The sequence below is a fragment of the Aptenodytes forsteri genome, unplaced genomic scaffold, assembly GCF_000699145.1.
Source record: "Aptenodytes forsteri isolate BGI_AS27 unplaced genomic scaffold, ASM69914v1 Scaffold317, whole genome shotgun sequence".
Classification (NCBI taxonomy): Eukaryota; Metazoa; Chordata; class Aves; order Sphenisciformes; family Spheniscidae; genus Aptenodytes; species Aptenodytes forsteri.
This window is the reverse complement of record NW_008794415.1, coordinates 54,911-82,684: the sequence shown is the minus strand read 5'-3', so window position 1 is coordinate 82,684 and position 27,774 is coordinate 54,911. Positions and strand designations below refer to the sequence as shown.

Genomic DNA, 27,774 nt, shown 5'->3' with positions numbered 1-27,774 from the left:
ATAACTTACAGATGTATTTTACAGGAGGTGACTGTAAGGAAAAACATGTAAGGCAGTATGAGGCTGATGATTGGATTTCTGTGTATCTCTCTAGCAGCACTACTTGTCTTTGGTAGGGTATCTTTATTCAAGCAGATACTAGTATCTTAAACTTCTACCTAAAATAGTATATGTAACTTCAGATAAAACTTTTAGTAGAGGGGAAGGAAGGAGGAAGGAAAGAGAAGGGGAAGGGGAAAGGGAAGGGGAGGGAAGTGGAGGGGAGGAAGGAGATTTCATATTAACAGGATAGCATAGAAAATAGATTTCCCCTACTGTCAGTCTCTACATGTAAGTGAAAGAAAAAAATAGCAACCAAACCAAAGAAAAAAACCCCAAACAGGCAGAGAGGAAAGGGACAAGTTTAATGATAGAAGAAAAATACAGATATTGACAGTGGAAAACAGATAGAAGGGACATCTCCAAAGGATTAAAATATTGCTACTTTCTATTTCCAGGTAAATGCGGTGTAATTCTTTCTTGAGTTTTCCAAACTTTTTTTTTTTTTTTTTCCAAAATTTCCCACCATTCTCCTGAATTTTAAGAGGGAGAGGGATCACTTGGCTATTTTCTTCTAATGCAGTCAGTATCCCAATCCAAAATTTAAAGGGGAGAGTAAGATTTTGGAGGTCCAAAATTCAAAGGATAGATTTTTATTGGCTTGATTAGACTTTGATTCCAGTCTGCTTTCTGCATGTACAACCAAATGCATTCTTCTCAATTTTGCAGTTTGAGTTACCATCATGGGACCAAAATAAGGAGATTTTGTTCATACTGGGGAATGTTTTCTTCATCAAGATAGATGGTTCTACTAAACCCCCTATGATATAAAAGAGCCATAACCTGGTCTGTAGCTAGCTGGATGGTAGTTTAAACAAATATATCAACAGATTCTGCCACCTTTATTCACAGACTGATGCTTTAATCTTTAGCTTCACACTTGGGGTGGATTTTGATACCCTTAGTTGTGTGAAACAACACCTTGTTTCAGACCTAGCACCACTGATGTTAACAGGACTGCTTACTGAGAAACATGCTAAACTATTCAAAGATAGCTCCTTAATTTCAGCAAGACTGTGTATTCTCTGCAGTATTATACAGTAGGTTTCAAGACCACAGACTCCTAAGAGTTTTCTACAGTAGCAGTATTTCAATACTTAGTCCCCAATACGACAAGTAAAAGGTGAAAGTATAAGACCAGAGTAAAAAGATTTAAAGTGGGAAGAAGCACTGTAAAGCCCCAAGTGAAAATAATAAAATGTGTATGAGAGACCAATAGGAAGACATGGTCATATTTATGATTTACTGTTAAGTGCTAATTTCTGTGACATAAACTACTCTGGTTGCAAGAATCAGTACTCCTGAATATATGTATCCCTTCAGTTCTGAATCACTGTGCTTTCACAAGAAACTATTGCATTACATTGCAGCTGGAAAACCCAGCTCATCTCTCTGACTGTTCAATAATTTGGATTTACTGGCTTCTATCTTACTTGCTGGATTCAAGGCAAACTTTGGCTAAAAATATGTCTGCACTTGGGATGTCAAATTTCCCCAAAATGGGAAATCTTTAACAATTTTTCCAGCTGTCTTTCCACCTCTTTCAGTCTTCAGAACACTCCAGCATCTCTTACAGGACATTCTCTGTGAAATCACAGAGGCAATTCATGATTTTGGATCACAGCTGATCCACATAGCTTACAAACTAAGCCCCTGGCCGATCAACCAGATTCCTGTGGAAGGACCTTTGAGCCGGGACAGATTCTGTCTGAATTCAGCGGGGCTCTGTGCAGGCCAAAGGTCTATCCAGTTGTATTCTGCTAGTGATCAGTCAGAGTCTAATACTGTATCTATTTTATGCTATGTTAGTAATACATATTACTATTAATATCATTTAATAAGGCATGTCTTTTAAAAAACAAAAAGTCCTCAAATCCCTAGGTCATTAGGACATAGTTGGCGCGGGGGGCAGAAAGAAAGCTCTTCTCTATTCATTTGACATACCAGGAATATTGCTTACTGTGTTTCTGTTGTAGTAGTCCTAAAGCAAAAACTTAGTGTCCTGCTTACTTAATACAATGGTATCTATTCATTTCAGGATGTTATGTGTATAAAGCATCTGATAATGTGCATAAACGTGCTAAAATTTGTATCTATTTTGATTCCTTAAAAAAGCTCAAATATTTTGGACCCAGATTTGAGGTGATACATCTGACGTTATTAAGTAAGCTAAGGAATACTATTGGCACTGTTTGTGTGCCAGGTTACCACTGCAAACAATTGATTGCAAGCAAAATGGACACTAAGTTTCAGCTACAAGGTTTACTCTTCAATAATTGATGGCTTCCACACCTGTGCAGTGACGCCAGCTTTCTTTGCTGAAAATTTTGGCCTCGGAGCAGTAAACAAAGAGGATGTGGTAGTTTCTGGCTTAGAAAATGCAGAGTAACCTGTAGGTGAATATGATTCATTTACTGGGATAGAGGCATTTGACTGGAACGAAGGTTGTGAACTGTAGGCTGGCACAGAGTACACTGAAGATGCCCGGACGTTAGTAGGAGAGCCAGCGCTAGGTGGTCTTAAAGGTAGAGCTTGCTTTGAAGTGGACAGCTTCGATGTCTGCTTAATAGCAAGGCTTTCCTTAGTGCTAGGAGGTTGAAAAGTAAATAAAGATGCATCGAGTTGATAAGGTTGATGTTTCATAATATCCAAAGCATTGAGACTTTTCTTAGGTTTTCTTTTTGTAGTTTTGGTAGCAGCAGTGGACTTAGAGGAGGACTTGGTAGCAGCAGGAGGATAAGATGGGCAGTGGATGGGATTATAAGCAACAGGTGGAGGTGCTCGGACATTAGATGAATATTTCCAAGAAGCTGGTAAAGATGGAGTTGGAGATGAGGCTCGTGCCATGTTTGCCTGCACAGTCTCTGAATCTACCACATACTTCTCCATTCGAGAGTGCCTTCTGGCAAATAACTGTGCTCCTTTTCCACTCATAGCTGGTGGCATCTCAAAGGGTGGCTTTGTTCCTCCAGCACTTGGTGTGACTGGTGTTGTCTTGGGTGTATGGTTTGGACTCGCTAGGGTTGCCTGAGGCCCTTTGAAAGGACCAGCTAGGTTGAGAGTACTTGGGGGATGGGCAGGAGAATGAGGATACTGTGGAGATTTGAGTGGTGCAGGATATGCTGCCTGAGGTGAGGCTGGTGCTGGGAAAGAAGGAGCCTTGTTAGAAGCCACAGCTGGAGGTGACCAAACTGGTGAAACTGGAGTACCAGCAGTAGGAGAGACCTTGAGTGAAGGCTTTGGAGCAACAGGAGGAGGGGCCTTTTGTTTAGATGCTTGAGTCTGCATGAAATTGCAAGCTTCTGCTCCCAAACTGAGGTAGTCTTCTTCAGGTCCTGACTCAAAACCAGCTCCAGTACCTTTTTTGCCCTCTGCATTGTGTACAAGGGACAACAGGGCAGGATTAGGACTTACTTTGGGTGTTTCTTTGAAAGTGAACATAGGTTTTGAAGTGCTTCTTCTCTTTGCCTCTTGCAGTATCCCAGTTCTTTTGGCTGGCACCGCAATCCTTTCATCTCTGGATGCTATGTGTTCTGTTGGCTCAGTGGGTGACCACACAGTTGGGGCAGCTCTGCTGGCTACAGGAGCTGAAACAGGTCTGTATAAAGCCTCAGGTGGTGGGCTAACAGAGCAGTAAGGAGGTGGTGCTGGTATATCTGAAAGAGGACTAGTGACATTTCTTGTGGGTGAAAATGGTGCAGCTGCTCGGTTTTGAACCCCAGAAGGGAAGGGTTTAGCTGTTTTATTCAAAGATGCTGCTTTTTGAGCTTCAGAGGACTGAAAAGAGAGGTTTGTGTCTGGTGCTAAGCCAAAGCCATTTTGTTGTACCATTTTGCTATGATTCTGGCTCATGTCTATGTAGCTTTTGCTCACACAGGTCTGCTGTCTTGACATTTCTTCCTCTTTTGTTTGATAGACTGAAGAGCTTACTTTCTGGAAGTTCTCTGACATGGTGGCTTCCCTTCGTTGCTCTGTATGCACTGTGCGTGCCTTCATCTCCTCTTGCTCAGCTGTAATCTGGTCCATCCTCTGCCGTCTCTTGGCAAACATGAGGGCCCCTTTACCTGTGCTCTCTGGAAGTGTCTGCATCTCGTCTCCACTTTTTGTCTTCTTTTCAACCTCAAGTAGACCACTGTCCCAGTCAAATGTCACGATCTTACCGTCGTTGTCAATGTCAGAGAAGAAATCTTCATCTATTTCTGACTCGCTTGTTGCAAGCAAACTCACTTCAAAAGTGTTTTCTTTGTCCCCCTCTTCACCTTCACCTTCTTCACCCTCGTCTTCGTCACGTTCTAACTCCCCAGTACCGTAGCTAACTAAAGTATATTTCCTCGCCCTTTGACGACGCTTCTTGAACATCAACACCCCCTTGGAATTGGGATTGGGAGCTGCTGTCAGCAGCAATGCAATACTTTTACATTTAGATTTGGCTTCTTTGACTTGCTTCTCTGACAGACTCTCACTTCGCCGGAGCCCTGTGGAAAGAATTGAAGTGCGCATTTAATTGCATGCAGCCCAGAAAAATCAGAGGAGACTAATAACAAATAGTTCTGCATTTATCTATACTGAAATTTACCCACTGTTCCCTTCCCCCATATTAAAACATTTATTTTCTTTTGCATGGAGAGGTCATTATACTTAGGCTTTTCCCACAGTATCAACTGTGTTGTAAATTCCATACCCAGCATTCCTTAGAGTCACACCCATGCAAGTTCAAAGGCTGCATCACTTTCTTTAGGACTTTCTTAGTTCAACAGGAACATTACATGTGTCTTTATTTCTAGCGTCCTCGATTTTTATTCCCATAAGTAATCTCAGCAGCAACAGGCAGACGAGATTTTCTCATTTATTCAATTTCTGTGGTCTGGTATTTACGAAGTGTTTGACCACAGTTCCTAGGCTTACAGCAGACATTCCCAGCCAGCCAGGCCCATGGCTGCTTAACATCTGAGACCAAATGAAACTGAGTGTATTCTGTCTGATGGTGGCAGCAGCTTCTGCCATTTATGTGTTTATTTTACTCATATGCATCACAAAATGTGTATAGTTGATAAAAGTCATTAGGCTTCTATGTATTAGCTATTTAAAAGCAAATATACATCCAAAAAGGCATACACAGAAACCATTAGTGTTAACTTTCAGCCCTGTGGAAGACATGGGAGTTTGGCCATGGTACTCAATGAAAGCAGGTTTCAGTCTTTTAACAAGCATTACTTGCCTGAATCATAATCGAAAATTATATAGGATATCACAGCTCCAGAATATTTATTTTGAAAATGTGGCAGGAATAAGTACACATTTAAAAACTGAGTGGAGAAGGCTCAACTAACTTCTCAAGAGTATTTGCTAGCATATATCAATGATACATATTTCTTAAAGCATAAATTACTGGTTTTCATCAAGTCATGTGGAACAGGAATAGATGCAGCTGTAAAACTGATAGATGCACTGTACATCAGCATGACTGCTGCCTTGTTATGTGACATGGAGCATGTCCCTCATGGGGCAACGCTAGTCAGGTGGTGTTCCTGTTTCTTTCCCTTCCTTATATTCTACCACCGCATCTCACGAATGACAGCCTCAATAGCTTCTCCCTTTAAAAAAGCTAGAATTTAAAGCTGTTACTGCCTACATCAATGGTCCCCTTCCACTTAATTTCAAAAGGAAAAAGCGTGCTTCTGATATATGAAAATAGAACAGTAAATTATTTAGTATCTTTTGCTAGTATAAATAAGCAAACTCATTAAAGAAAGCCATGTGACGTATTTTCTATTAATGATCCTTTTAGCCATGTCAGTAGATGGAGTCTGATACCTCTCCTATTAAAGACAATTGCAGTTTTGCCATTATGCCAGATGACAGCATGACTGGACCAATGGTTCTCACAAGAACCCATAAAAGAGAAAAGAGCATGGCACACAAACCAGCAATTTGTAATGTTTTATTATAAGAGGGCCAAATCACAAAATCCTCGGCTCAGTCCTTTGACAATCCAAATGCTTACAATAGTCACTGAACACATTTTCCACAAGTGTGGGCTTTAGTGTTAGTAGAGTGCCTCTGCAAACAGAAATGGTCGCCCTTCAGCATGTAAGTTCTACACTTTCAAATAAGCTACTTGCATCAGCAGTGAGTGTTTTTCTAGGAAGGGGATTCAGCAGGTACCCATACAGTTCTGTGGAAAGAAAAAATTGAAACTTTTCATTTTGCTAGCGAATTTTTTCTTAATTCATCTGAATAGTTACTTAATCAATAGTTTCAAAAGATGGCAGAAGAAATGTTACCTGCTGAGGTGAATATAATCTCGTTACTATTTACAGAGAAAATTTCTGCTAAAGAGATCGAACACCTATAATAAATGTTCTTCTCTAGTTTAGACTTAAATGCTGCATTATAACTTCTAATTTTACAAAAAACATGCATAGTATTTGCTGCACACAGATTATTCCCCTGTGCTTGGCAATTTGTTTGTTCTAATATGTAGATAGGATTTTACAAATAATAATAATAATAAAAGCAAACATTTTTGTAGTTTATATCAGTGGTTCCTAAGAATAATGACCTGCCACTAGATTAGAAGGAATTGAGATTGTCATAGTTGAGATGGGAAAAGGACAGAATCTGTGTCCTACTTGAACGCAGAATTTATCATGTAAGATGTAGTTCATTGTTTGTACTTTTGCCTTATAAGAGAGGCACTGCAAGTAATTGTCTAAGAAAGACAGTCACAGTCCCACAGTTGGTTCTAACTTCACAGCCAAAATGTAAAGCATGTGCACTTTTCTTTTATGCTTCATTTAATATGCCAAAAATATGTGGATTGCATACAGACACTTAGGCATAAGTAACTGCTTAATCCACTTGCCAATAAGATACAAATGGTTATCATGCTAAAAATATGCTTACAGAGGAATTAGCAGTGGGTTAGCAGACTAATTCCAACACTGCATGTGAAATAGCTTGTTGCTACAGTATATCACTGCACACATTCAAGCACCTTTGACATACTGGTACTAAATCCCCAGACAGGATTCTTAACATTGTTGGGAAAGAGCAAGCAACCAACAGAAAGGTCCCAAATGAATAAAATAATAAATAAACAAACAAACAAACAAATAAACAAAACTTATCTACACTCAGTTAATTGATATTGGATCCAGTTGCAAGTTTGCTTTCATGTAAACTTCTTGGGCACATTTTGAAGCTGACTTCTGGGTATGGGAGTCAGAAGAAATAGCATGTTCACTTCACAGTCCAGAGAAGACTGACAAAACTGAAAGGATCATGTAACAGTTATACACATGCTAGTGTCTGTCAAAATCTCTTCTGCAGGCAATCTCAAGCTTTTCTGCTAGCCTTTTTTATTAACTTTTAAGAGCAGTGGTATGGCTTTGATTTTAGATGATGCAAATGACAACACAAAGTTTTTGCTATAAAAGGAGAAATCCACAGGATTCACTTAGACATGTGCAAGCAACTTGCTTTTTTGTTAATATTCTACAGATTGCCTCTGAATATACATTAGAAGACCAGCCAAATTCAGCCCTTTTTGGAGATGGAAGTATTTTTAGTTGGACAAAGTCATGAGTTAATTTCAAAGTGGAAGTCTACTAAGCAAAGTTATTCAGCACAGTTAAGGCATGGGTATACCCTTGGCTCATCACCAGGAGCATTGTATTACCCTGAAAAAATATATAAAGCAAGAACAGAAACATCGTTTAAAGAAAAAGACAGTGGTAAAGTTCGAAAACTACAGAAAAAAACTCTAAACTTTTTTTTCTAATGCAGTCTAAATTCTGTTTAAATGTTTATGTTTAAAGTTACAAAAGATACCCTCAGGCAGTGCAAATGATTAGATGGGACATACTTACTTGCGTGCCTCGCCCTGTGCTTGAGAGGTCTGTGATCCCTTTCCGAGTGCTGGTCGTCTTCTCCGTGCTCTGTGCCTTCTGATGAGATTGCAAAGGAGAGGAGGGAAGGAGGTGCTTCTGACTGCCCTCCTTCCACTTGAGAATCAACACACCCCCTTTCGGTTAAAGACCTGGGTGCTTCCTTCTCCCTGTCTGAACAGTCTAGGATCACCTCCACCCTGGGGAGAGATGGAGCTGCACCTTGGATCCTCTTGACCTCTTTGCCACTAGAAAACTGGACTACTTTGCTTGACCACTGGATGTTGCCCTCTTTCATGCCCAGGGGAATTGCGATTACAGGGCTAGTCCCATCTTGTTGTATACTGGGTCCTCTTCCTGACGGGGTACATTTTTCTGCCCCTAAGAGAGTCACAGTAGGAGCATTGGTGCCCTTGTGCGCGTCATTTGAGAGGGACAACTGCAGCTCAACCATAGTACCTGGCCTTCTTTCTTCAATCTTCCCTCTGAAAGCAGCCTCATCTGTCACGAGCACTTTGGAGGTGCCTATCACTTTAGGAGTAATTCTGTGGCTTTGTGTGGTCTCTTGTTTTGTTTCAGAAAAGTGTGTGTTGCTTTCTCCTGCTCCCTGGTGAGTCTCAGTGTGTATCTCTGTGATGCATAAATCTCCATGGGGTATCTCTTTCGCTGTGTTAATTTGCAGTGTAGTACTCTCCCTATAGTCCTCATTTTTTATGTTATCGTGCTTTCCATTTTCTCTTTCAGCACTCAAGGTTTCATTTATTCCATTGGAGGATCTGCACATACATAAACAAGTAATTCAAGAAATTAAGCTGCTGTAAGCACAGCAATTGTAAGTACAGTTACAAAAGCAGTTTCTGTGTAGTATTTTTCCCCTATATTAATTGTGGTACCTGATAGCAGGTCCATTTAAGTAGAAGAATTTTCCCAGAATGTAGAGGTCTTAAATTGAAGCATCTTTGCATCTTTCAAAATTCTTCAACTTAACGGTTCACTAAGAGGGAAATTACACTACTGTGGTAGAACTATGATCCTATTACCATCCTTCTGCAATGTGGAATTATATCATTCCTAACATCAGTATGCTTTCACAGACACATTTCTGTTAGAGTGTTTCCAGACAAATGCTGCTGAGACTTCTGGGACAATACTTCTTCATATTTCACATGTGCATGAGAAAATTAACTTTGCATGACACCAGAAGAGTGGTTAATTTTTGGCTCTGTGGCTACTGCTGCAACTGTTTTAGGCACCATCCTCACACGTAGTTCCTGTCCCAAATAGTTTAGTCTCTAAGGAATAGATAAGTACAGGATGAGGATCAGAGGGAGGTGAATGAATACTTAAAATACACATTCAAAGAATTCCTGTGAGGATCATCATCCTTATATGTCATGGAATAATTAAAACATTCTGGGCCTATTCCAGTGATCCAGTGAAAAAGGGTAGTGAACCCATACAATATTTCCTAATTATTAAAAAAATGTATATTTCTGACTGGCAAATGTTACTTTGACTTCCTGAAGCCTACTGTATACCTCAGTGTACCTCCCTTTTTTAAACTATTCATTCTCCTAGCCCAGTTAGGCTGTTTTACCGGTGTTAGAATTCCTAGTGTACTCTCTAGCTTCTTCTTTCAGTACTCTGGGCCATACTGACTACTATTAATTCAACAAGAAACCTTTTCTGTACAGCAAGACTGCAGCATGTTATTAAGGCTTTCTGTTGACTAGAAAGTAGCAAAGCACTTTTTCAAATGAGGGAAGCGGTAGGTACCCTCAGTAAAGTATTAATATCAAGTATTATGGAGGTTTCTGAAATCAAAAGCGGGTCCCGGGTATTCTGAAACTTTGGAACCCCCTACAAAGAAAGGCTGGAAGAAGCAACAGAAGAATAAATCTGTCAGTGCACTGAAGAAACTTCAATATCACTTGCTTTCCTAGCTGTGCAGCATACTGTTTGTAGCAGTCTGGGTCTGCCTCAAATAGCACGAAATGTGTAACATCCATTAAACCACATATGGAGCTACATAAAGGTCAGACAGATTTTAATTTAGGGAGCTCCTTGTGAGTGCTGCTGGATTCCATCATATTATGCTATTTGGATGATCAATTGTACTGCTCTTAAGTACAGATAAATTGCAGAAATCTGTAAACATTTCCTTGTAAGATATGAGACCGGGGGCTGGGCCAGCTAAATGTTAGCCTTTATTGGTAGCTGAGTGATTGTGTGCATGTGTGAGAGAGAAAGATTTCCACCTTAAAAGGCCCTTGCTACTTATGGATATGCTTCTACTCTATATAGACATAAATGTGTATCCATGTGTCAAGAGGCAGAATACTGGGTCTGATCTCTTTTTTGTCATTTAAGATTCTGTTTTGTCAAATTGTTATTTTTGTTTCAGGTCTTTCCAGCTCACTGCAGGAACAACACCCCTGGTGTAATTCCGGGAAGGAAGCAGAACTCATGGAGGCGGCATGGCAGGGTTTGTCTCAGAGTCATGTTTTACTCCCTACATGGTGCATTTCATTTCGGTATGCACTGAACACACTCCCTACTTCCCCCTAGAAATTTTCTTTCTAGACTCAGCAGTAGCCCAAGAGTTGCTAATGCTGATGTGAAAAGGGCAGGCTAGCATTTCTGTTTCTGTCCCCACTCTCGATGTTTCCCGGATACATCTGTTCAGCATTTGTCGGGAAGGTCAGTAAGATGCTCCCCAACATGGCATCTGGAGAGTGCCTGCCCTGCAGGGTGTCTCTTTCCTCTGATCCTGTAAACCGAAGATTTTGTGGGCACTGCTGGTCAGTAACTGACTGTGGTTTACAGGGGATTGGGAAAACTTTTTGTAGACATCAAAGGCCAAGTAGCATTTTAAAAACTACTTTAAAAGCCTCATTTTCCTCCCAGTAAGGTTAGTAAGAGCAGAATTAGGCCAACAATGAATGCCTATGAAAATCTCATCCTTCACAGAAATAGCTCAGGAACAGTCAGAAGCTTCCCAAGGAGAAATATTCTTCCTTGCCAGCAAAAGATGCTTGGATGTAAAGATCACCACTGGAACACCACTTTAATTAGGCGTTATTCTTTCCTCATGATTTCCAGTGTTTTCTTGAGAGGGCTGCTAACAAGTGGCTACTCAGGAAAGGAAGGGTTTGCTTCTCATTGCTCTTAGAGGACGCTAAGACACTTCCTGGAAAATCCTCTTGGTGGTAGTGCTGAGGGGACTACTACCCACAAAGGAGGTGGCAGGGGAAGAGAAGTATTTCAGTTTATTCTCCCATACCCTGGAAGATACTGACAACTCCAGGGGCTGCGAGTTGGGGGAGATGAACTGGTGAGAAGAAATTCAAAGATTCTCACAGTGAATTCCTTTAGAACGTTTTAGTCACTTTCAGAGTGTTGAGCAACTGCAATTTGCTTAAAATTTCTAACAGACACACAGTTTCATTCCATGAAACACTGAATTATGTGGTCTAAGCACTCTGTTTTGGTTCTGATTTTCATGACATGTCTTGCCATTCACCGTACATTCAAGCAGGGGCAATGGAGTGAATGGAAGATGTGCTGTCACTTTCAGCTAGAGTGTACTGTGGCCTTCAGACCAACTGAAATATCAGTTATAGAGCAGCAACAGGCAGGAGTCAAAGCATATGGAGCTATTTCTATGGCTGCAAAGAAGACAGCTGGTCAGCCACAAATATCATTTTTACAAGTGTAGTTCCAGTAGTCATGTTATGAATTAAAAACATAAGAATGCAGATATCACATGATGAGCATTCAAATGGTACTGCTGAACCAGAAGCAAGAGCTATGCACTATGGAGAAGGTAACCTGTAATCCTCAGCTATCACTGTTGCCCTGATCTCATCACATTGATCCATTACTCAGCCCAAGACAACATGCACAGACAGGCCATGCAAAATGTCTGTTATTAATAAAATGAATACTCCTTGAGAGCATCTTGTTTTGAAGGCAGATTGTAACTTTGAACTACTAGACACTTCAGGAGAGTTCCTTTGTGCAGGTTGCAGAAACCACAGAGGAATTTCACATGCTGTTTAGACATCCCTGGTAACCAGAGACAAGTGCCTTTGTTGCACCAGAGTCCTTTCGGCCTTTCCAGTGACACTGCTCTGTTAGCTGTTGTGATGAATCCTGACCCCCTTCTGTCCTCCTGGTCCTGCCTGTGGGAGAGCAGACACAGGGAACTGCAGTAGCTCAGGGGGGAGCCATAATTCCTTACAAGGAGTGTGGAAGTCTCCGGTCTTTTCTTCCTCTTCTTACCCACACTGAAGGCAATTCAGAGTTCATCTTGTCTGAATTTGTGAAGTCTGGGGAGAATGTGCTTACTGTAGGTGGTTCTGAACTCAAGATTGCATGCATTACAGTGATGACAATTACAGAACAGTCATTAGAATAGAACGGACTGATGTGCAGTGAGCAGTAATGCTGGCTTGCTTGCAAATTTACATGAAGGTTCTCTACTCTAAGAAGCTCAAAGCATTTTCAAAGAAAACTGAAATTCACTATCACTATTCTATAAATGGGGAAGCTGAGACCCAGAGAGCTGTAAGTGACTTGCCCCACCTTCATCTAGTGAAGTGTTAACAGTTACAGAAATAGAATTCATGATTTCCAGACCCTCTCCCTCTCCTGTAACACATTTTGCCACCCAAGAAGACCATTTGCCATGTCATCATCAAGGCATATCTGCGTAACACACTTTCTCCATCTATACAGCCTTTGCTTTTTGTAAGCCTCACTTCCCTATCTGTGGGGGATAACAACACTTCACTACTTCAAAGGGGTGGAAAGAACTTAAGACTCTGCAGTACACAGATATGGTAGTGGACACCTTGCAAGTATTAAGAATACTTAATAAGAAATAAAATTGTTACATTTGGAGACTGTACTCTTAATTCTGTGTCTGAACTGTACTGTTCAAATTATATACATGAATTCCTTCAGATCAAATACTCTGTCTTCCCTCCCTTTTCCATACAGACAAGCAGAGTTACAGACATAAATAAGAGGACTATCAGAAGCTCACAGTATACATCTGCAAAATGAGTACATTCAAAACCAGCATTTTCCACGTGGTTCACTGAACAGAATTGCACCAAAGCATTCTGAGTATTCCTGTACCTCTTGATAAGCATCTGCAGAACGTCAGTCAGGCTTTCCATCAGAACGATAACTTCAGCGTAGGTTAAGTCTCCACAAGGCTTGCCATTGATAGACACCACCTCATCTCCCTCACACAGTCCAGCCTTAGCTGCTTTGCTCTTGCTGCGAACCTACAATGAGTCAAAAACAAATTCCAAATTGCACAATTAACGTTCATTTGAAAACAGCAGCAACCATGTCCTCAACTTACTATTGTCTGTACAAAAGAAAAAGGATCAGTATTATTGATCATAAATTTCTAGTAACACAAATTAATAACTTGTCCCAGTTGAGGTTAATACCGTTCTGGCCAGTATTAACAAATACAAAAACTTCGGCTGTACTGAGCTTGTGAGCTAGATGTCAAACAGGCTGGAATTTGTTTTAAAAAAAGGGAGACACAGAAGTTTGGGACAACAATCAATTGATCAGAGTTTAGCAGAAATGCAAAAAAATCTTACTTGTTTCTCCCAAAATGAAAGACTACTAGAGCTGAAATCTATGCCAAGATTTTAAAAGAAGAGCGTGTAACTTCAGGCTCCTCTGGGCAGAATGACAGTATCTACATGCTGTTAGAGCTGTAGGTACACAGACCTCTGGTATAGTGGACACTTTTCCTTAGATGCCCAACTGTAGGTTTAGTTGCCAAACTATAAACATTTGAATCACTGGAGATCCAAAATCCATGTTTAGTCATCTGAGTAAGTGCCCTGATTTATTAAAGTTAAGACACGCCTGTTATGGTTTAACCTTCCCCATTAAGAATTCATTCAAGAATCTTGTGCAGCTTGGTTTTTGGTGTTTCAATTCTTTTTCCCCTGGCAGCATGTTATAACTTACCATAGTCTTTGTATAACAAAAAGTAGACAGCTTTAACACCGCTCAAGGTATGCCATACAGTTGACTGCTATTTTTAAAGTACATATTTGGCAAACAGTGTGTTATACTAACCAGGATGCTTGCAGGAGTCTATTTTAGAATGACACATATACATAAAAGGGCTGTCCTTGGGTTCTTTGCTATCAATCTTCTACCTATTGGTGTGAGTACTTTGGCCTTATACAATATTCAGTTGGCGGGTCAATATGTTATCCTTATTATTTCTCATAGCATTTTCTTGAAAATTTTTAAAGAAGTAGTATAGTTGTACCACACTCAGAGCAGCAGAGTCAGTCCCCACTGACTCTAGGAAAGTTACTTCCGATATACACCAGATTTGAGGGTGCAACTGTCCCACAGACCCATGGAGTTATCCCCAATATACTGTTAGGCCACTGGTCTGGTACCTAAGACGCATTTCTGGAGACGATTTTGAAAAGTTTGTTGGAGTCAGGATGATATGTGGAATAAAGAGTGAGACTGCATGTTTTTCTGTGGCGGGGCCATATATCTTTGTTGTTTCAATTTATACATACCCATATGTCATATTATGGCTTTTAGAGCAGTGAAGAAACAGAAGCCTGGTGCATACAGAAGCCAGTTTCTACCTTGCAGAGTTAACATTGACAAATATGGAGTGGTATGCTGCTCTGTTTATCTCGCCTTAGGCAAGAGCATAAACATCCTTGTACTTTGGGAAGAAACGACAGTTTAAACAGTGTTTAGAACATTTTGCTTCATATATGCACTAGGATTTGGGTTGAGGTTTTGTTACCGTTTTTTTAAATAGGAGGGTATGCTATTAAAATTTTACAATACATCTTGGGCCTGAATGTAAACATTTAGTGTGGATGCTAGGAAGAATTTAGAGTGAGTCTTTTTCAAAAAACACGTAAACAGCAATTACAGCAACATGTGAACTCTGAAATAGCATAATGTGATACCTAGATTGTGAGAAGAAAACTTGTTTCTGTTTCTTTATTAAGTGTCTGAGAATTTGGGGTCAGTTCTGTCATAGATTACCATTGCAGCTGCCTCAGGAGAGAAACTGTTACCCATTCCATAACTTCAGTGATTTCTGTCAAAAAGCAGAAGTACAAATGTACCATGTTAATAGGTCTACATCAGTTGCTAGACAGCTCAACCAGTTTCATAATTTTTTAAACAGACTCCTTGGTAGCATCAAAGAAAATAGACAAGGGCATTGAATTTCGTTTTAAAGTTCTTGAAAGGAACCTCTCAGTCCATTTTGCTACCTTGTGAATTGTTGAAAGATGACAGTTGTGAGATACTTGGACCTTCATACAAAAACTCAGCCCCTTCTTTGACTGGTCACGCAGGAAAGAAATTACTGTGAGTCGCGATACCTCACTCTCTGGTAGCATTGCAGTTTATATGCACATTAGAGCAAATTTCCTGTCAGTATTATATTTCAAGGTTTATCTACATCAATCACACCTTTAACATGATTTTGCCATTGCAGATTCACACTGCACATGCTTTACGTATTAATGGTTCTCCTGACTCTATGTAGGCCTTTTTCCCAGCCTCCCCCAGAGGCACCTGTCCCTGCCAAATTTGAACAATGTCTATATAAAATCACCTCAGTATTATCCTTTTTTTTTTGGTGTTTCTGTTGGGGGAATAAAAGGGAGGAGAGAGCACTGACAAAAAATGAGCAAGGGCAGGTTGTATAGTAAATTATAGCAGAATGCTGCTAGGGTAGAAATATACCATCATCATTTGTGTTATTTTGGCCTCAGGATATCACCAGGTTACTCAGCAATATGTAGACTGCCTTGCCAGGCAAGCTGTAATTGTTTCTGGTTTTGTTTATTTGTCTTCACTGGAAACCCACAAAAATGAACAAATGATTTACTCATGTAAACCGAAACTTTTCAGATTTCTGGGGGGAAAAAAAGAACAAAAAAGAAAAAAAGAAAAGAAAAAAAAAGAAACCAACAAAAAAATCCCAAGAAGATTTGTGGAAAGCAGAATCTTCCTGGTAAAATATGAGTTTAGTGGACAGTTTTCTCTCAAAGGAAGTTTTGGCAGAAAGCCTTTGACGAGCCCACTAAGAAACAAAAGCTGCCTTTGTTAGCAGAAATACAACTTAGTCACACAGGGGACAGTAAGAAATCTTCATCCAGCCCTTGGGAACTTAAAGCAAGGCATATTTGGTTGTAAAGCAGAAGAGATTCTTCCACAACTAGTGATTGCTCTTGCCTTATGGCGCAGCCCAGGCTTCCTCAGTTACTCGTTTCTCCTATCTGCTTTGGGCTGGAGTTTTCTTTAGGAAGGAAAAGTGTTTTTTCCCATAAAATTTGTGAATGGGATCTCACTACTAGAAAAACATGTTTGTAAAGATTTTCTTAGTTTTTCAATGCTTGCAATACCGGTATAACACAGCGAAGCTGAGCCTGTACCACTAGTGCTGAACCCATCAGGACACCAGTTGCTCCTGGGGTATGTTGAAGAGCTTTAGCCCACTTTCCCCTGGTGCTGCCTGTATTGCTTTTCTGCTCCCCCTCAGTCAGGACTCTTCCTTTTTATTAATCAAGTTATATATCATGTGCTCCTTAGAATTCTTTGGTTTACTTCCAATCGCAAAATTTCCAGTGAAATGGCAATGGAAATATTTACTCTGAATTCCAAAAGTTTTAAGGAAATCATTGTACAAGGTGTATTGGTATTGCAACAGTACTGACCGTAGTCAATGCTGTGCGTGCTCTGCCCATAAGGAGTTTTAGAATTCTAAATTTTTAACAGTATTAAACTGTTGTATATAAATAGTTGTACATAAAGACTTCAGGTTATTGAGCCATTTGTTATAATAGTCTGTAATTTCAGGTGTTTAGATCGCCCTTGCTAGAGGGTGTGAAGAACAGTGCTGGATTACTTGGACGATTTATCCGAAGTACGTAATTTCTTTTTATTCCCAGATTACTCCTATATCCAGAATTTCCCGCTATCAGGAGTGCCCCTTGCTGCTTAAAATGTCAAGTGCTGAGCAATTCCTCATATCCACAGAGATGTTAATCTTAGGGGAAACTTCCTTTGTGAAGAACTTAGCTTGGATGCTCGCTGTTATCTGAGCACCGCGGAGGAGCCAGGACTCCCCTGTGAGCAGTGCAGCACGAGCCCGCACAAGCAGCAGCAGCACTGCTCCCCGGGACGGAAGGCCACGGGGGCTGGTGGAGGGCTCCTCAGCCCCTCACCTGGCACCTATTCACAAGCAGCTGCTGCAACGAGGGACTGAGGACTGTCCAGAGGCTCTTCAGGAGGGTCTGTGAAGACATGGGCTGGAAACTGTGAGTGAGTAAGGTCTGGGTGCCGTGATGCACTGGTGAGAGATCACATCCCAAAGGCACAGGTGTGGGGGGGGAAAAGCGTGGGATAGTAACTTACTGTGGGTTGGTGGTAGCTGTGGGATGCTGCTGGGGCTGGAGTAGTCACGGGTGCCTGTAGCACATGGCAATTTCAGTTGGTTTCTTAACCAGTGAAAAGATGAATAAACTGAGGGAGACACAGTGGCTGTGTTCCTGCTAGTGTGGGGCAAAGGAGGGGTTTTGTAGAGAAAGCTAACGCTGAGTGCCCAGCCTTCGTGCTGTGTATACCATACTGTTTTTACTTTAAACTAGCTCTAGTCTCATCCTGTCGCCTGGAGACTCCTTGCCAGGTAGCAGGTATTAGATCTGCTCCTTTGATTTAATCTGAAAGCCGTTTAGTTTGTACAACCCAAAACTGTTCCGTGCTGTGAAACAGCATATGGTAAATCAGGATAATAGGAAAACTTGTTTCAAAAAATGTAATCCTGATGAAGCTAAAAAGCTGAAGTAGATGCACCTGTTACTTGTGTCTGCAAGTGGACGCACAGACAGCAACTGGGGCTCAGCTTACCAGCTGATGATCTTGGTTGTGTGTCTGAGCCCTATAATAAGCAGATCAGAGGGTTGAGGTATGTTGAACCTGGTAACAAGGTCAATGAGTTGTAGTTCGAAGCGAGGCAAATGGACTTGAGGACACTCTGCAGTCCTGGTTCTCCAATTGCGCAACTAAGAGATTATTAGGATATTTCATAGTCTTGCTTTTACCAGTGACTTTTGGGAAGGATGACGTGTATCTTAATCTTATTCTGGCATGCTGCTAGGAGTACACACCTGTATCTGGGATGTGTGTCTGAGTGATGTGCTTCAGATGTAGCCTGACTGAGCAATCAGGTTCAATGATTGCTCAGCCTGACTGAGCAACCAATCTGAGAAAATGAGCAATCTGAGCATAAGCACAATCCATTTAGCCTAAGCCTTTATCTATTAAAGTAAGACTTCTGTGGCTTTAAAATATACATATATTTGCACAGCGATATTCTCAATTCAAAGCAAGCTTTCCAAACCATGAGTTATTCTCAGAACTATTTACTGATCCTTTTTCAGTTTGCCAGCAGCTTTTAGACAACAGAACAGAAAATATTGCCACTGGATGTAGTGGAAATAGACTTCCCTGCTATTTAAGGACCCTTGCTCATACAGACAGAGTAGTTTCTTTCATTGAGGGGTCACCTCTGGAAAAGCCTATTCAGTTGAATATCCTATCTGATTCCTGAAGCCTCTTCTGAACTGTTGTATGGCCCTCAAGGCTTGAAGCAGGTTTCAGTGAACGTTATTTACACATGTAAGTCCTCAGTGTTAGTCTTGAGTCTTTGGTGGCTGGCCTTGTGTTTTGTTATGATGAAACATGTTGCCCAAAATAGCATGGCTTACCAGGCAAAGGGGACTTTGTAGATCAGTTGTCTGTCTTAACTAAAGTAGTAAACAATAATAATGTCAGCTGCAAACTTTACCAGCAGTGACTTTGTGTTTTCTTTTAGACTGATGATTAAACATCAGTAACAAAGGGTGAAGAGTGCTTAACAAGGATATGTCCTTTGACTACTGTTTTGTCCCTGTTGAATGATTTCCAACTTAAGGTTACCTTCTCAGACCCAACAATTAGCCAGCTTTTAAAGCAGTATTTTTTGCTGCAGTAGCAAACTGTGCCCCTAGATGGCTTGCCATCGTCAATAATGCAGAACTGTGTTTAAGAAATATCTATGAAATAGTCTTTTTTAAATAAAATAATCATTAACCTTAATCTTGGGATTACAACCCTTATTCTGTATAGTCACTTCAGTCTCACCATTAACTAATAGAGTAGCTTTGTTTAAATGTGCCTGGTGTTGAGGTCTTTTAAATTTTTCCCCACCAAAGTGGTGACCTGTTTTCTGTTTAGAAAAAAATAATTAGCCTAGGCCTTCCCATTATACAGAAATGGTGTAATATTTTTTATTCTATAAGCAGGTGCTATCTACCTGCTGCTTTACATGACTTTCTGCATGTAACATTAAGATTTTAGTATCTCTCTTCAGGGGTTGTCCAGGGGTTGTCTGGCAGGTAACTTTGTAACCATTAGTGTTTTTTTAGTATGAGGAGGTTTCTAAAGGTGTTTTTTTTTCTTTCCCCAGGTTATGGCATGTGATCCTTACACTAGTTTGAGGTGGGAATATGCAACTAGGTGGTAGGCACAGTTAAAACTTCTCACTTGGTGTCAGTACATTGTTTCACACTTGTAAGCACAAGTATCAGTTTTGTCTATTTGTGTTGAGAACTGTTTCTGGATAGAGAAGTATCTTGTGAATGAAATGACTGGTACAAGGAGGGTTTTAGTTTTCCAGAAGTACTGATTCCTTTACTGCTGGAAAAAATGCAGGTCTGAGCATAGAACAGGATGGCTGGTTTCTTAGATACAACTATTCTATTGTATTGTCAGAGAGATAAAAAGGGGGAAGAAGCAGAGATAATAGGTATCAGTATGCAGGAAAGGGGGAGTGGGGCTAGGAGAGTAGAGACACTGCCTTTTCTTTCTTTGTTCATACTAGTATTAGAGCAGCAAGTGGTTGATGCACTCTTTTCATAAGTAATAGTTTCCCTAAAAGAAACAACTTCCAATTCTAACTTTTGACACCCTGAATACAGATCTGATGTTTCTTAATCTAAATCTTTTTGGATACAGTCAGATATCTTAACTTTAACAGAAGGTAAAATTAAGTTAAAAATCCAAGTTAAATGTACTATGTACTAGAAATAACAAGGAATTCAACTGACTTGAATATGACCTAGTCTTGGCCGTCAAAGAGGTGGTGATTCAAAGTGATTCAGAAGACAAGGGGCAGTGATGAAGTGATCCAAAATCTAAGCAATTAAACAAAGTTGTATTCTGCTTGCTGACAAAGTGGCAAATAGTACTACATGTGGAAGTACACAAAGTGTATGTGGAACTCAGCTTTGCCACTTACTTAACTAAGTACAACATAGTATTGCCGCAATTAAAGGCCTGCCTGCTAGTTGCTGCAATAAATTTAGCTAGCTAATGTGTTTCTCTTAAATGTGTTTAAGGCCAGCATAAATAAGTTAATGTAATCAATACTTAGTTTAATTTTATCAGGCATTAGCTCATACTTTCCAGAAGTTACTTTTCTCATTAATTGATTAGCTAGGTGTTAGTCATGAAGTTCAGGATCAAGGATCAAAGATCAGTGTTTCCTGTAGACAGTATTTAAAAAAAAAAAACAAAAAAAGGCACTTCATCTCTTTTATTATAAACCCTACAGCAAAGGGTTTATAAACCCTAAAGCAAAGGCAGTGGCTAGTAAAAGTATTTAAATATATTTAAAAGTTATCTGTCAATCTAATAACATTAACAATGTACAATGCTTTATTATGAGCAGGAAGCAGAAGCACTGAGTGGCACAACTGTTAGTGTATTAGTGGGTTCAGTTATATGAAATTAGGGAATTAAAATGGAGTTAGAAATTAAGTGAATTCAGGCACGGTTTATAAATTGGGGCTCTAGGGCCCTGTTTTACAATGTTTATGCATGCAGGAGTCCTTTAGACAAAAAAGTAACCTTCAGTTAGTAAGCTTTTTGTTTTTTAGATACAAACGTCTGTACAGTAAGTTAAGCCTACCTCATAATGTGTTTGGGTGTTTTAGGAATCTCTGTAGATCCTTTAAATAGCTCAGAGACTTCAGGCTGGTAAACACTGGTCTTGCTAAGTCAAAATCCGGGGTCTCAGCTCACAACTTAGTGCAAACCAGCATTTGCCAGAGCTCCTCAGTCCAGAGCACCAGCCCTTCCACTGACAATGTTCTGAACCTTCCCAGGCAGGTGGTGGGACATGTGTGAGGTACTGCAGAGTCACATAATCAATAGAGGTGACGCAGTGACAAACTCACATCCCTTCTTTTTGTTTTTTTTTAAACTCATTACAATGAGAACATCCAAATGTATTTCCATCTTAACACTTTCTTCCCCATCCCCAAGCTTTGCCATGACAAGTTATAGCATCATGGGCTGTATAAACGCAAGTCTTAAGAAAAAGGTGACCTGTTTCTCCTTTGCATGGACTTCATATAGATATTAGTATCCATCCAGAAATTCAGATATGAATTCTCTGTTCTCTGGCTATGTAGCCATCTATTAAAATATACAGTCAGTGACACAAGCCTTTTTGTGACCTTTCCAATCCATGAGGATCCAGTCTTTGACTTCCATCTCTAAACCTGCCACTATTTAAAATTGTATTTATAGTTTTAAATGTCTATGTTTTGTCTGCTTTATCTGAAAACAAACTGTCAGTTTCCAGCTTTAAATCAATACCTCTGGAAACAGATATGGCCTGTCAATTAGCCTGTAGATCCTGTTTCATACAAAGAATCAAGGCCTTTGCTGGAATAACTCTATTTAAGATGCTTTGAGCTACATCATGATTTGGAAGCTAAGTCATGACTGCAAGTGGTAGGCTGCATGCTTAAAATAGTGAGGCAATCTGAAGAAAAAAGGCAACACCACCCCCACCCCACCCCAAAACCTGATAAAACCATAATAAAGTTAGACCACTTGTTTTACTGGTTGATAAATCTAGGCTTGTTGAAATTAGCATGTACTTGTGTGTTATTAATATCTATATGAACGTGCCATTCAGCTCTTGAGCTCGCTCTGGGTTTTCAAGCACATGGAATTAGTACCCATACAACAGTTTATCTGTTGTATAGACAGATTTAATGCGTAATAGCTTTAAGTTACATGGTTAACATGCAACTCCTATTCTAACTCCAGAATAACAATGCTATCCAGCAAGAAAGCAAAAGTCTCCACAGCTATTACCTTGCCAGATCTTCCACATACTTTGAGAGCAATGTTTTGAACACTACAATTAAATTTGTCTAAAATTCATCTCTTTAATACTGTGTTTGTGAAGGTCATCGGTGACACCCGGCTATTGGAGATCAGGACGTGCTTCAGATAGACAGCTGGGAAAATCTAAGGTCAGAAAGTATTTCGTTTTCCTGGTCCACGTGTCAGGGTAACAAAACAGGGCAAGCTGCAGTTGGTTATCAGACCTTGTGCCCATACATGAGGAAAACTGAATGACCTTTGTGTTCTTAGTTTCCTCTTTGAATATGTATATAAAGAGAAAGTAGTTGTCAGAGATGAGCAGAAAGGAAAGAGTCATCAGATCTTCAGAAAGGGAATTTGAGCCACTCGCAGATTTAACTGAGTAATGGTAGCATAGTTTAGGAGTTCTTGAGAGGTTTTCAAAATGATATAATTAGGAAATGTTCTTACCTAGAACTCCAGTCTAGGGTTTGTGTCCACATAAATTCACTGGAAATACCAGGTTCTGGTCTAAACTGAAGGCCCGGCATTTTTGGCAGGCCACAGCTCAAGCTTAGGGATTAAATTTTAAGCAAGCTGGGTTATATACTATTGAGATAACACAGTGTCATAGACTGGAGTTTGAGTGGGATGACTTACCTGTGTAGGAGTATTCTGTATACAGACTCTCAAAATCCATGATGGCTATATACATTTTTCTCTTATAAAGGGCCTCTTTAGAGCTGGTATACCGAATTCTGGTCGGTTTTCATTAGCCATGGCTCTATTTGAGTATGAGTCTGCTGCAGGATGTGGCTTAAGCTGTTTGCATCCTTGCTGCCTGGAGATGAGTCTGCATCAGGCTGATACCAGTTCCCATCCCCTTCATACTGAATTTCTCCACCAGACAAGCTAGTTTCCTTCAGACTCGGTCACAGTAAAAGCCACAATGTAAAACCTTCAGACAGGGCAAATTCATCAGGAGTGTGAGATCCAAGCCCTCCCTAGCTCCTCTGAATGTATGGGCATGCAATAAGCAGCCTTGCTCCTAGAGCATGTTAGATGCTAAAGCTTGAGTGCTGTGACTTTAGCTCGTACAAGTACAGATAGTATAAGTATAGTAAAATATAATTTTCTATATTTTACCTTTAAAGTCACTGTGTCCCATTCTTTGGAGAGCGTATGTAGAATTTGCACAGTAAGACTGGTAAGACCATGCAAATGTCTGTTAATTAATTGGGTTGAACAAAGATGCTTCTAAGCTATCTCCTGAATGCTTTTCCTGAGAGAGGAAGCTTTGAATAATGAAGTATCTTTGGCTTGCAAGGTAAGCACAGAAATATTTCCTGTCACCAAATTCTTCCCAGTAGCAGGATAATGATATTGGGAATTTGGCAGTTCAGCACACTCTTTTCTGCTTCTGGTCTTAAGGGAAGGCTCCTAGACACATCCACTGTTGTAGAAATGGCTTTCATGTCTGTCCGTAAAGCTAATTATATTTCTAAATGGGTTTTAAAATGAGAAAATACAACATTAGAGAGATCAAAGGAGAAATGAGTTAATACGTTCAGACATATTTTGTTACTTAATGTTCTTTAGTGTCTAATGCAATTCTTGAACTGTTGGATTAAATCTAAAAAGTCTTTCCAGAAGGTGAGGTAGGATGTTACTCTTCGAGTTCATGGAAGTACTACCATTGATTATCACCAAGATCACCGTTAGAAAAGTTGAACAGTGGTATAATACTATGGTAGCTTATGGCAAAATATGTGATATAGAATGTTAAGCTACATAAAGTGAAGGTACTTTTTAACTTCAAACCCCATTGATCTAGTTGCCTGAAAGATTCTGGCTTTACTTACCAACTCACAGCTAAAGCAAAACTTTAATCATGGTTTAATCATGTAAAAGTTCATGGGACATTCTTGTAGAGGGGTGATGGTACCATCTAGTTATTGGTTTACTTATTGTTTAACTCTGTCTCCAGTCAGTCCTCCTGTTGCACTGTACATGTGAAATCACACTTCTTGAGTGCACTGGTTCAGTTTGGTAACTGTCATCTCCTCCTTCCCATAATGTTCTCTTCGTAATATATTCAACAAATGCAGTTTGGTACAACTTCTTGTACGTACTGTTGTGGGAGGGTTAAAGAACGTGTTTGACCATTTACATATTGACGGAGCACTTGTGCCATTTGGAACCAGAGAGCAGACTGATCTCAGTGAAAAGAAAAGCCTGCTCAAATTCCCAAAAGCTTTGCCTAATGTACTAGTGTATCATCTTGCTAGTGGTTGCCTTTCTCTGGCAGAAATCCAAAGTTAGCAGCTGAAGAAGGGATGAGATAATGACCTCTGAAATATTGATCTGGTATGCTGGCGACGCAGCAAATTTCCCAATAGTGAGCTTGGGTACAGCACTTAAAGTCTGTTATTCATTTTGTACAACACATCTAGTGTATAGCCTGGGTATAGAATATCCTTTTTGGGGTGTACTACTGCATACTTGTAGTTGATGTGTCAAAACTAAAATGTTGTGCTGATTTTCTTTTTCACTAGTGCTGCTTCTGAATTGATGAACATATGATAAGGAGAGGAATGGTGCTGTTGCCTCTCAATAGTGTGGCTGTGCATTGTCTGCTCTATTTCCATTCCCCTTTTCTTCTTGCCCTGCTTGAGTAGTGACTGGCTTTATGCTTCCTGGCTTATTTTTAAATCCTAATCAACTTAGATCTCTCCATGAACATTGTAGCTACATTTTCATTTCTTCTTTCCTACCGTACCCCTGTGCAGAGAGATAATTGAATTGTCAATGCTTCTTTGGGATTGAGAAAATAATGCATCTTTACTGAGTGCTTTCATATATAGGTAGCATCAAAAGTCTTTTAACTTCAGTATAGCTTATGGCTTGGAGAAAAGAATTTCTGTGATGATAAGGTTAAGGGAGAATAAGTAGAGAATAAAAATGTCTATATTATCTGCTGCTGAACAGTTTCAGGCAACACTGGAAGTACTACAATAGACAGTCCTTGTGGTAAGCACGTCCACTGCCTAATCTTGGGCTGAACTCTTGTCACCGCTACAGCAGTGGAACTGCTATTTACTTGCACTATTAGTATGGTCTTAAGACCATGCACTAGGTGTTTCCAGTAGAAAAAGTGGCACATTTCTTATACCAAAATTGCAATGAAAGGACAGGTAAATGAAAGGTAAAAAGCAAAAACTGCCATCTGAAAGTATTTATCTTCTGGTGGTGCTAAGATAATAATAGGGTATATGCACACTGTTACAAAGAGAACAGCATTTCTAGCCTAGACTCGTGGCTGCTGGTAGAAAGCAGCAAAGGTATGTGAGACATAACTGAAAACTTAAGCACTTTCAGACCTGCAATTCAGTTTCTTAAAAAAAAAAGAAAAAAAAGAAAAAAAAAAAAGGACCGGATTCTTTTTCTGTTCTTCCTCATAAATGAGAGGGAAGGGGGAAAAAGTGGCCACATGCTTCCTCTTTGTTCTACTGTGAGATACATGAGATGAGGTATATTTTAGTCCATTCTGTTGAGTTTGTATCACATCATGCAGTGCTGTAAAATGAAGATGTATGGGCTAGCTGCAGAACTGGGAAGTGGGATAACTGTATGAGGAAGATACTGAACAGGTATGCCTGAACCATGCCAGCAACTGCCATCCTCTAGAAGAGGAGTTGCAGGTCCTTGGATGCAAATGGAGGGAGAAAGAGAGGAGGCAGAAACAGAGGGTGGGGTGCTGGAGTCAGGAGACTGTCTTCAGCTCTAAAATACATTCATCCGGCTTTAACTGTAAACTAGAACAAACTGAATACATACTGTTAAGTGGTTTAGGAATAAGCTGTTTTAAATTTCTCAGACAAAATCTGTGGTGCCATGGCAAGTCCTTTAGAAAAAGCATGTTATATCAACGTGATTACAAGTTTCCCTGACAGTTAATCTTGTTGAGAGAGAACTCAAATATGCAGTCTTCCATAATCATTAATTGCATATTCCTGATTCTTTGAGTCACCATACTGACTCTTCCTTAAAATATAGTCCGAGCTGACATCAGAACATATAGTTACTTTTGTTTATCCTTTTAAAACTGACACAATACTTGATTTTTCTAGGCCTCTGACACAGAGCGCCATGTTCTCAGAGGCCTGTTGAGACCACTTTCCAAAATTCTGGATGTAACTTAAAGAACAAAAGCTCTTACTGCTTTTGCGGCATCGTCAAGTGTGAAATGTGCTGATGTGGACACTGTTTTCAGTTACAGGTGGCAGTGTGAAACTGAGGTTCCAGACTCAGACCAGGATTGGAGGAACAGCCCAAACTCGGGCATTTTTGCTGTGATGAGTAAGGACGTCAGCTGGCAGCTGATTCTTGGAGTGGGTTATGCTGGCAGAGCCCTAGGGCCTAATGTGGGGTTAGTAAGCACGCTTACTGTTTGCTGCATTTCAATAGTGGAAACTACAATAATGGGAGGACGAGTGTGTGGATCCAGGCTGTGCTATTTTGGCTAATAGTTTGTAATTTTAAGCTGTGAAATCAGTTAGGATAAAATTTGCACTGGCTTATTTATCCGTGCTGGGGGTTGGATGGGCCATCCCTCAGTCTTGACTGGAGTTTGAGTTATAGGCTCCAGAGCCAAGGCTACAATTGGCACTAGCACAGATACTGCGGTCAATGCTGAGAGGCCTTACCTCTTACTTACCGTCTCTGGTTAAGGCAGAATTGTTGCCAAGTTAAGGACTTGTTTGGTTTGAGTTCTTCTAACTTGAGGGCAGTTTGAGGGTTTCAGTGCTACTCATTGCTTCTAACTCACTCCTATAATTCCGGGCAAAGGGATAGGAGGGCAGAGCAGAGTTCACACTGAGCAAGCTTGCATTCAGCCATCATTAAATGGGTCCCCAGTTTAATAGGTAGTTCCTTGCTCTGCCTGGACTGCTCTGGGCTTTTGTGAAGTTTGGAGTTGTCCTGAGGTTTGTCTCAGGAGAACTGAGGCAGGCCTGAGAGTTTCAGCTGCAGCTAGTTTTCCTGTGCCTCAGACCTGTAAAATAAGCTACGTAATCTAGGATTAACTAAATTCTCAGAAGTTGTTTATGAATGAGGTTTGAGGCAGATTTGCAAGTCCCAGCTATGACTGATTACAGAGCATGCCAGTTTTCTGCTAGGACAACTTTTGGCTGCCCTTTGGCACAGACTTGAGCAATAGTAGAGGGTGCATCATCCCAAGAACGTCATTGGGAGCTTCAGACCACTTTTGGCATCTTCCTTGCTGTGGGTCAAAGGTAGCAAGGAAGAGAAGAGAGTCTATTTGAATAAGAGAATAGACTATTACCAGCTGGAAAGTTACCCAGCGCTGTGATAAGAACAGTGCTGAGATGTGAAAATCTTTCTGTCTTGGCGGGAGAATGGTGAGTTTGGAGAGAAAGAGTTTGCTGGAGATCTTTTTACTTTCCTCAGTTTAGTCCAAAGCATGTTTGTGTAATTTGGTGGTTTGGCCTGTGGCCTGCCTTTCAGACTAAGCAATGTTTAGGGGGGG

At 40.3% G+C, this 27,774-nt stretch overlaps 1 protein-coding gene across 1 annotated transcript in view; it reads right to left on the bottom strand.

The window, feature by feature from the left end:
• Positions 1-383: 383 nt before the first annotated feature.
• The window catches only part of SYNPO2 (synaptopodin 2), a 78,678-nt gene continuing 51,287 nt past the window's right edge, over positions 384-27,774 (bottom strand). The window contains exons 2-4 of the mRNA XM_009289366.2: positions 13,134-13,285; positions 7,971-8,764; positions 384-4,574 (exon numbers count right to left, since the gene is read on the bottom strand). Of these exons, the coding sequence (XP_009287641.1) occupies positions 2,362-4,574; positions 7,971-8,764; positions 13,134-13,285 (3,159 nt within the window). The 3' untranslated portion in view covers positions 384-2,361. The remainder of the gene's footprint in view (positions 4,575-7,970; positions 8,765-13,133; positions 13,286-27,774) is intronic.